Below are 10,950 nucleotides of genomic sequence, written 5' to 3' on the forward strand. Positions count from 1 at the left end.
GTAATATTAGTTCGAGTTTTAACGTTCAAATTTTTTCTTAAATACCCTCCCATTCGAGTATATTCTAATTTAATGAATTCGAAATTCGACCTTTGATATATGGTCCTCCCACCCAGTGTCAGTCTCCTTTCTGTAAATGTCAATTATGAGATTACCATTTGCCTTCTAATTAGTTGGGTCTAAATACTGGACCTTCTCAGTATAAAATTAAGAGTATGAACTACGAGAGGACAATACAGCCTGGATGGGGCATACGTTTGATCTCAGAGAGGCACTGGTTTCCTAGGAAATTCAGGGGTGTGGGGGAATAATTTTCTACGAATTCAAAGAAACTGTGAGGTCTCGGGTGAGGAAGGAAAGCTTGAGCTGATCATGAGCCAACATTACATCGAATGGGCCGAGCCAACAAATCACAACACTACAATCATTCCGAAACTTTCCAGGAACATCAGTTTTTATTCTTAATTCACAAACAAACATCATTGTAGTTTATAGGGAAAATCTTGAAGTAAACTGCCGTTTCTGCCGGGCTTCCCCAAGAGGAGGGAAAAGACTCGTATCTGTTAGTATTCATCAGCAAACGGGTATTTAGGGTGGTCTGCAAATCTAAAGAAACAGTATGACAATTAGTGTGAGATATGATCATTCAAGGATAATTCAAAATGGCTATAGGTGGCTTCTACACGAGGTGTTTTGGAACAAAAGAAGATCTATTACCCCCAAACCTGTCCCCAACTGACTAGAATGAACAACCACTTCACTATGTAGAGCCGCAGTTGCTCCTTGAGGTTTCTTAGACAAAGAACTTCTTGATGGTTGGAGTGGTCTTCACCAAGGCTGTTGATGGACTTCTGCTTCCCCTGCCACCAGTGAACTTTAAGGCAGTTTCTTAATTTGACCAGGATCAGACTGGACTACCAGAATACCAGAGCAGCTCATGATGGTCCCTAACCCTAGTAAGTACCCACAAAGAACAACTGACAGGAGCTCTTTCCTAATTCCCCCATAGGGCTAAATGACACCTATTATATTCAGCATCTAATCATTGTAAGAGTCAGGTTCTCTGTTGGCCTCTGGGAGGCTTAGTCCAACACTGACTTTAAGCCCATCCATCTCAGTTTATATTTTTAAATGTGTTAAATTATTTCCCTTCTAAACTGGATTGCACTTCTGGACCCAAGATTCCCTAAAGCATTAATTGCATAACTACTAGCAAGTTACCAGCAGCCAAATCTGCAGATTTCATGTTTGGTTTAAAGGAACAGAGTTAATGATACGTACGGCTTTAGATCCAGATAGCGCATATTTTTGTCCACTCCATTAAGGGTTTCCATTTCTTCAGAATTTAATTGGAAATCAAAAAGCTAAAATAAATAAAATGAAAGGGGTAATATTTAAAAATATAATTTAGTTTATATAGCTAGGTTTTACTATGAACTCATATATAATAAAAAAAAAAAAGAATGTATGGGAAATATAGAATACATACTCAGAGTTCCCTGTATAACTCAGCCTGCAGCCTTGTGCCTTTATATGGTCACAGAACAACCCCTCAGTGACTTCTAATATCCTTATCATTTACAGTAGGGGGAACATTATCCCTTATAATACATGAGTGATACTCAGAGTTCCCTGTATAACTCAGCCTGCAGCCTTGTGCCTTTATATGGTCACAGAACAACCCCTCAGTGACTTCTAATATCCTTATCATTTACAGTAGGGGGTACATTATCCCTTATAATACATGAGTGATACTCAGAGTTCCCTGTATAACTCAGCCTGCAGCCTTGTGCCTTTATATGGTCACAGAACAACCCCTCAGTGACTTCTAATATCCTTATCATTTACAGTAGGGGGGTACATTATCCCTTATAATACATGAGTGATACTCAGAGTTCCCTGTATAACTCAGCCTGCAGCCTTGTGCCTTTATATGGTCACAGAACAACCCCTCAGTGACTTCTAATATCCTTATCATTTACAGTAGGGGGTACATTATCCCTTATAATACATGAGTGATACTCAGAGTCCCCTGTATAACTCAGCCTGCAGACCTGTGCCTTTATATGGTAACAGAACAACCCTTCAGTGACTTCTAATATCCTTATCATTTACGATAGGGGGTACATCATCCCTTATAATACATGAGTGATACTCAGAGTTCCCTGTATAACTCAGCCTGCAGCCTTGTGCCTTTATATGGTCACAGAACAACCCCTCAGTGACTTCTAATGTCCTTATCATTTACAGTAGGGGGTACATTATCCCTTATAATACATGAGTGATACTCAGAGTTCCCTGTATAACTCAGCCTGCAGACCTGTGCCTTTATATGGTCACAGAACAACCCTTCAGTGACTTCTAATATCCTTATCATTTACGGTAGGGGGTACATTATCCCTTATAATACACGAGTGATACTCAGAGTCCCCTGTATAACTCAGCCTGCAGCCTTGTGCCTTTATATGGTCACAGAACAACCCCTCAGTGACTTCTAATATCCTTATCATTTACAGTAGGGGGTACATTATCCCTTATAATACATGAGTGATACTCAGAGTTCCCTGTATAACTCAGCCTGCAGCCTTGTGTCTTTATATGGTCACAGAACAACCCCTCAGTGACTTCTAATATCCTTATCATTTACAGTAGGGGGTACATTATGACTTTTTATAAATATGCCTTATTCGCATCAATGGATTTCTGAGAAGCAAATTTATTTTTTCAAACTCTGTTACCTGAAAGTTCTGCTTGATCCTGGCCGGGGTAAAGCTCTTTGCAAGGACGACGACTCCTCGTTGGAGCTGGTACCGCATTGCTACCTGAGCGGGGGTCCGATTGTGCTTCTTAGCAATTGCATTCAGCACTGGGTCTTCCAGGAGCACAGGTGAATTTTGATCTATCCTGAAACAGAAACAAAATTAATTCATTAAATGGATTTAACGTTCTTTGTTTTGTATTTTTTTATCATGTCTACCCTTTCATATTGGATCAATTGGATTTAGCAACTTCACTTGATCTCTTACCAGTTCTCATCCCTGCTGGAACCCAATACGCTGTATCCAACCAACACAATGTCCTTAGACTTGCAGAACTCCAGCAGTTTGCTCTGGTTCAGGTAGAGGTGACATTCCACCTGCAATGGGAAGCGAATCATTATTTCAGATTCAAACCGATCCCATCAACTGGTCTTCATAGAGAAAGAACCTTGCCTGGTGGCTTGACAAGTAGAATTTCCAGTTCTGAAACCAGTATCAGGACAGAGTACCAAATCTGACCATAATTAAAAGCCTAGGATGATAGTCTTGTCTGTTCTTTCAAACAGAGGGCCTATGAGTGTTGGACTGGCCCACCAGGATGACTCTTGGTGGACCCAATTGCCAGTGGACCCTCCTGTTCCCAACCATTTGGTCTATTTCATGGCCACCCCCTATTTCAAAGGGAAAAAAATCATTTGGAGACTGGGCCTATGGGCTACAGATTTCTCGTAGACTTCTGGCATCCCAGTCCAACACTGGAATCTATAATGCATTACCTGATTACAGACGGGTTTGTACTTTAGTCCAGGCATGCTGAGGATCCACTCAAGCTGTGTCTTGTTAAAGTTGGAGACCCCAATAGATTTGACCAGCCCTGCTTCTTTTAGTGCTTCCATTGCCTAAACAGCGATACACAGTAGTCAAGATAGACTTAGTCTTCTCAATTTCACATTAATCAGTGTCCATGTTTCTGAGCCACTGCACATTCAAGAAGATAATCAGGAGAGAACCAGATAAAAAGGAAGGGACAACCAACCTACAGCCCTACAACTGTTGCATTTAGACTAAAGCTCAAGAGCTGCAGGTTGGTTATTCCTTCAACAGAAAAGACAGGAAAAGAAAGGGAATAGCAAAGTAGGCTTGTCTTACCCATCAGCTTCAGAGTTGGTATCTATAGAAAGAGTTTCCCAGTAGCCAAGCCTACCTTCCATGTATCCCGAAGGTCTGTGTTATGATAGAGAAATTTTCCATTTTCATCCACTGGGAAGGGATCATCTCCAGGCTTAAAAGTGAAAATATACATCTCAGAAGGGTTTGGTGATGGGTCTCGCGATAAACGTTTATCCACTTAATTCCTAGACCATGAACTAACAATTATGTGCTATGAGTACTATAACTATCCCACCATAATCATCTGTTTTATTAAACTCTCCTGAAAACAGGACATATGTGGGCCATTTGTGGTTGAGCCTGGTGGCACCATAGAGTGGTTACCCATTTTGCCTGTTCTATGGGAGGCATTTAATCACTTTTATGGCTGCTCTTGCACCCTACGTAGTGGTGCTAGGCATTGTAGAGATCTAGATGGGGACACAAAAGTTGGGCTAGGGTGCTGTTGCAGCTTGATAAAGATAAGAAGTTAGAAGAGCAGGACACCTGCAACTCATAGAAGTTTGGATGGATTTTCAAGAGTTGCCCTGAACTAGAACATTTTCATATTTAACACTGGTTTATCATCAGATACAAAGACACTAGCCTAAGAGTTTAGTAAAGAGCTGTTGTAGAGAACAAACAAAAATAGACCAACCTTGAGCTCAAAGGGTGTGTGGATGATAAAGAGGTCCATATAGTCCAACTGAAGATCTTTCAGAGATTTCTCAAGCCCATGACGGACCCTCTCGGGAGTGTGGAAATTACTCCATAGCTGTTGTAAAGGAACATGAAACGAGTAAGATATATAAAGTAACACATACAAACGTCATCCCATAAGATCAACGTACAATATATTCTGGTTACCTTCCCAGTGTAAAACAAATCCTCTCTCTTCACTGTACCATCGGCAATCTTCTCCCTGATGGCCCGTCCAACCTCCACCTCATTTTGATACAAAAACGCGGCGTCAATATGGCGGTATCCGACGTCTATGGCCACCTTTGTGCCCTCCTCTGCCAAGCTCTTGGGCACCTGAGTACACAAACAACATTGTAACCCAAGTATAAACAGTGATTCCACTATAACCAGGACAAATTAGTATTTTCACCCAAGTTTAAGGCCAAATGAGGTCCTAGGGAGAGGGGTCCAAATTCCCGTGTTTGGTTACCCACAATGCAGTGTTTCCCCCCAGAATTCCTGGATATTCTAGCATGATTCACATGTTGCACCTTGTTCATAACTCAATTCTGCTATACAGTAAATGGAAAAGAAAGAAAGAAAGAAAGAAAGAAAGAAAGAAAGAAAGAAAGAAAGATTCCGGTAGCGAAACCCTAGGCCCCGGCACAGATTTCAGCACATAAATGGAGACTGACCACCTTAAAGAGTTCAAATTGCCGCTTTGCTGGCTTTTATTTGCAAGAAACACAAACTCTTCAGCCCACTGGCTTCACATGGGGAATCACATATGCTTCACATCGTTGCAATAACAGTCCCACTTCACACCCTCACTGGGGTTCACCTTACTCACAGTGGAGTTTAGACCCTCAATGGCTTTCAGCAGACCACAAATCCCAGAATCCTCTCTGGGCACACTTGAGACACTCTTGTCTCCTGGGAGTGGTTTCTCTGGTCCTCTCTCCAGCTCAGGGGAATCACTCTTGTTCCCTGGCGCTCACAAGCACATGTAGCCCCTCACCATCCTTCACTCCAGGAGGTCTCTATCAGGAAGCAGCAGGGGCAGCGCCTGAAAGGATTCCAGGGGCGGCAAAAAGCCGCTCCTGCACCTTTAAGAGCCGAATTTCCGGTTTCTGAACCAGAAATTCGGCTGTACTATTGCGAGAGAGCGGAATTGCGCTCTCCGCAATAGTGTTTCTGCCTCCCCTCCCAACACGTAAGTTGGTGAGGGGGGCGGCATTCCAGGAGCCGCCTCAGGCTAAGTCTGAATCGGCGCTGGGAAGCAGCAGCTCTGAGGTTTTGCTCCACACCTCCTTTTAACTATCATTAACTCCTTTTAACTATCATTAATTAACACCAACTGCCTTTAGCTTGGTAGCTGCAAAACCCTTACATGGAGCAAGGGATGGAAGCCCACCCTGTTCTCTTCCATCCACTCCAGGGACCCTTAATCCAGCTTTTACCAGAATTAAGAAGCATTAGGGCTCTTACACATGAGCGTTCCGACCTGCGCTCCCCTGCGTTCCGTTTTTTGGCGTTCAGCCGCAGGGGAGCGCAGGAATAGACGCAAGTAATTATTTGAAATGGGGCTGTACTCACTCAGGCGTGTGTAGGCGCCGAACGCAGGTTCAGACGCAACATGCTGCATTTTTCCTGCGTTCGGCGCCTACACGCGCCTGAGTGAGTACAGCCCCATTTCAAATAATGACTTGCGTCTATTCCTGCGCTCCCCTGCGGCAGCGCAGGTCGGAACGCTCATGTGTAAGAGCCCTTACATGCTGCAGCAACACAGTTTTCCCTGGAGTTTTGATTTCACCAGTTTAATGCTGGTGAAATACACACAATAACATGCCCTTTTGACGCCTATTTCTTACAATATATATATATATATATATATATATATATATATATATATATATATATATATATATATATATATATATATATATATATATATATATATATATATATATATAAATAAAGAGCTGTAATAGCTAGCCATACACAGATAAAGGTGAAGCAGACTGTGGCTGCACGTGGGCCGGTGGGTAGGGCCCAGGTAAACTCTGATAATATACTATTACTAATGATAACACTGGATTCCACGGGCTGAACGGATCCTGCTGGAACTGATCGGTGACTTTGCAGAATTGTGCTGCAGGGCAAATTCCTCGCTAGAGTAACTCAACTCGTCGGTTGCATAAGCCATTCATTTTTATAAACAGGTAAAGGTTATATATGAAGGACAGTCCTATTGGAACTAAAACTGTGGAGGGATATTTAAACAGCCACAGCAATGTATTTTAGATGCATGCTGCAGACTGAACTGATTTAAGTGCTGCCATGTAGCATGCATGTAAAATAATTACTAACCAACTACACAGGGAGTGGATTCAATATGAGGCTGAAATTAAAGGGGTAAAGCACAAATCCCTATCTATACGCCTGTAGATTACTTAATCCAGGCTCAGAGAAATGACCAATTCAACACAGGCATTTATCCCTTTATTAAAGTACAAATGTTCCGATATGTTATCTACCCCTGCATATTTCCCAGGCCCGGAGGCTTTGTTGGTTTAGAAGCACTAGCGTCCCATTAAAAGACATGCTCCCATTTAGGTCAGACACACGCAAAGATTTGGGGAGATTCAGTCGCCCGGCAACAAATCGCCTCTTTTTCGGGCGACTAATCTCCCCGGAAAGCCTTCCCCCGGATAGACTCTGAATTGCCTGCGGGATGGCACTTGAAGCGATTCGTTTTCCGAAGTTGCCCCAAGTTTCCTCGTGAGGCAACTTTGGGCGACTTCGGAAAATGAATCGCTCCGATCAAACAACCCGGGAAACAACCCTTACCTAAACGAACCTCTAATGAATTAAGTTTGGCCTGTGCCAATCCGATGTTAATTCATGCAATTGATCAGTAAGTAACAATAATCTTAATTTCTCTAAAGTGCTATGAAATGGGATTGCACTTTACTCCTTTTAAACCAGACAGGTATTAAATCTGCACACTCTGTGCTTAAGAAGCCATTCATTCCAATGCATGCTGCAGACCGTACTGGCTTCTGTGCAGTGGAGTAGCTTTCACTGCTAAGTTGCCATGCATAAAGATGATTTAATTTACTATGTGTGGGTTTAATGGGGGTTTAATGGGGGGGGATGTGGTGACCCTAGACATGTCTAGTTATGCAATCCCCCTCCCCCGTGCACCCTGCTAGTACCCTGCACTCACCTTTTGTGGGGCGTATGTGCCATATCCAATCACTGGCATTTTGTTTCCATCATTAAGCAGAACATATGAGTCTTTGTGCAGGGCCATGGTGAGTGTGAGTGATCAGATCCTTCCTCGACTCTATACTAAACTAATTCCTAGCATGAGATATATATATATATATATATATATATATACATACAAGCCCTGCCTTATTGACCCTTTCATTACACCCTTCTGTCCGATAACTCTGACCCAGTCATGGAGAAAGCCTTACATTGTCTCTAAGTCATTGAAAAGCAGAAAAACCAGATGGGGGTAGAAACAAACAAAAGTGTAACAAAGTGCAGCGTAATTCTGACTATGGGATTTCCATTCTACACGTGATACAGATAATTCTTGTATAAACAGCAAAGTCACAGCAAGATCAGTAACTGTCTGAATTAATCTTGTACTTGTTCTTCCTAATGTCTCCCCTTCTTCCCTCCCCTTGTTACCCCAATGTTTCTATATATCTGTAACCTTGTTATGAGCTAAGGGGGCCCAGTCTGAAGGTCAGTTAGGGGGAGATTTGGGGTGAATGCTTATTTGTGTCCGGGGTACCCCTGGAACTATAGCAGGGCGACTGTTACCCCAATGTTTCTATATATCTGTAACCTTGTTATGAGCTAAGGGGGCCCAGTCTGAAGGTCAGTTGGGGGAGATTTGGGGTGAGTATTTATTTGTGCCCTGGGTACCCCTGGAACTATAGCAGGGTGACTGTTACCCAATTTGCAGCCCCACCTTATTGACCCTTTCATTACCCTCAGAGAGGGCCGCACCCTGATGGATCCAGCCATGGAGAAAGCCTTATCCCACATTGCTATCATCAATCTCATGAACCAAATGACCTTTCAATTTGATATTTATCCTCGATTTCTGTTTCATCTGGTCTGACATTAAATCATTAAAAAGCAGATAAACCAGATGGGGGTAGAAACAAACAAAAGTGTAACAAAATGCAGCGTAATTCTGACTATGGGATTTCCATTCTACACAGATAATTCTTATATAAACAGCAAAGTCACAGCAAGATCAGTAAATGTCTGAATTAATCTTGTACTTGTTCTTCCTAATGTCTCCCCTTCTTCCCTCCCCTTGTTACCCCAATGTTTCTATATATCTGTAACCTTGTTATGAGCTAAGGGGGCCCAGTCTGAAGGTCAGTTAGGGGGAGATTTGGGGTGAGTGCTTATTTGTGCCCTGGGTACCCCTGGAACTATAGCAGGGTGACTGTTACCCCAATGTTTCATATATCTGTAACCTTGTTATGAGCTAAGGGGGCCCAGTCTGAAGGTCAGTTAGGGGGAGATTTGGGGTGAGTGTTTATTTGTGCCCTGGGTACCCCTGGAACTATAGCAGGGTGACTGTTACCCCAATGTTTCTTTTGTAATCAAGTTTTGTTTATTTAACAAAAGTGCAATACACCTCCAATGTTTCTATATATCTGTAACCTTATTATGAGCTAAGGGGTCCCAGCCTGAAGGTCAGTTAGGGGGAGATTTGGGGTGAGTGCTTATTTGTGCCCTGGGTACCCCTGGAACTATAGCAGGGTGACACCCCAGTGTTTCTATATATCAGTAACCTTGTTATGAGCTAAGGGGGTCCAGTCTGAAGGTCAGTTAGGGGGAGATTTGGGGTGAGTGCTTATTTGTATCCTGGGTACCCCTGGAACTATAGCAGGGTGACTGTTACCCCAATGTTTCTATATATCTGTAACCTTGTTATGAGCTAAGGGGGCTCAGTTTGAAGGCCATTTAGGGAGAGATTTGGGGTGAGTGCTTATTTGTACCCTGGGTACCCCTGGAATTATAGCAGGGTGACACCCCAATGTTTCGATATATCTGTAACCTTGTTATGAGCTAAGGGGACCCAGCCTGAGGGTCAGTTAGGGGGAGATTTGGGGTGAGTGCTTATTTGTACCCTGGGTACCCCTGGAACTATAGCAGGGTGACTGTTACCCCAATGTTTCTATATATCTGTAACCTTGTTATGAGCTAAGGGGTCCCAGCCTGAAGGTCAGTTAGGGAGAGATTTGGGGTGAGTGCTTATTTGTACCCTGGGTACCCCTGGAACTATAGCAGGGTGACACCCCAATGTTTCTATATATCAGTAACCTTGTTATGAGCTAAGGGGGCCCAGCCTGAAGGCCAGTTAGGGGGAGATTTGGGGTGAGTGCTTATTTGTACCCTGGGTACCCCTGGAACTATAGCAGGGTGACTGTTACCCCAATGTTTCTATATATCTGTAACCTTGTTATGAGCTAAGGGGGCTCAGTTTGAAGGCCATTTAGGGAGAGATTTGGGGTGAGTGCTTATTTGTACCCTGGGTACCCCTGGAATTATAGCAGGGTGACACCCCAATGTTTCGATATATCTGTAACCTTGTTATGAGCTAAGGGGACCCAGCCTGAGGGTCAGTTAGGGGGAGATTTGGGGTGAGTGCTTATTTGTACCCTGGGTACCCCTGGAACTATAGCAGGGTGACTGTTACCCCAATGTTTCTATATATCTGTAACCTTGTTATGAGCTAAGGGGTCCCAGCCTGAAGGTCAGTTAGGGAGAGATTTGGGGTGAGTGCTTATTTGTACCCTGGGTACCCCTGGAACTATAGCAGGGTGACACCCCAATGTTTCTATATATCAGTAACCTTGTTATGAGCTAAGGGGGCCCAGCCTGAAGGCCAGTTAGGGGGAGATTTGGGGTGAGTGCTTATTTGTACCCTGGGTACCCCTGGAACTATAGCAGGGTGACTGTTACCCCAATGTTTCTATATATCTGTAACCTTGTTATGAGCTAAGGGGGTCCAGCCTGAAGGTCAGTTAGGGGGAGCTTTGGGGTGAGTGTTTATTTGTGCCCTGGGTACCCCTGGAACTATAGCGGGGTGACTGGTACCTCAATGTTTCTATATATCTGTAACCTTGTTATGAGCTAAGGGGGCTCAGTTTGAAGGCCATTTAGGGAGAGATTTGGAGTGAGTGCTTATTTGTACCCTGGGTACCCCTGGAACTATAGCAGGGTGACACCCCAATGTTTCTATATATCTGTAACCTTGTTATGAGCTAAGGGGACCCAGTCTGAAGGCCAGTTAGGGGGAGATTTGGGGTGAGTGTTT

General features: G+C 43.4%; 1 protein-coding gene across 1 annotated transcript; it reads right to left on the reverse strand.

Annotated features, from left to right (window-relative positions):
- Positions 1 to 436: 436 nt before the first annotated feature.
- On the reverse strand, positions 437 to 7,928 carry akr1c2.L (aldo-keto reductase family 1, member C2 L homeolog). The gene is given in 9 exon segments (NM_001086099.1): positions 437 to 606; positions 1,282 to 1,364; positions 2,739 to 2,904; positions 3,027 to 3,136; positions 3,536 to 3,658; positions 3,964 to 4,041; positions 4,567 to 4,683; positions 4,776 to 4,943; positions 7,819 to 7,928. Coding segments are annotated over 9 exon segments (975 nt in total). The 5' UTR covers positions 7,906 to 7,928; the 3' UTR covers positions 437 to 563.
- Positions 7,929 to 10,950: the final 3,022 nt, after the last annotated feature.

Source organism: Xenopus laevis, chromosome 3L, assembly GCF_017654675.1.
Source record: "Xenopus laevis strain J_2021 chromosome 3L, Xenopus_laevis_v10.1, whole genome shotgun sequence".
Lineage (NCBI taxonomy): Eukaryota > Metazoa > Chordata > Amphibia > Anura > Pipidae > Xenopus > Xenopus laevis.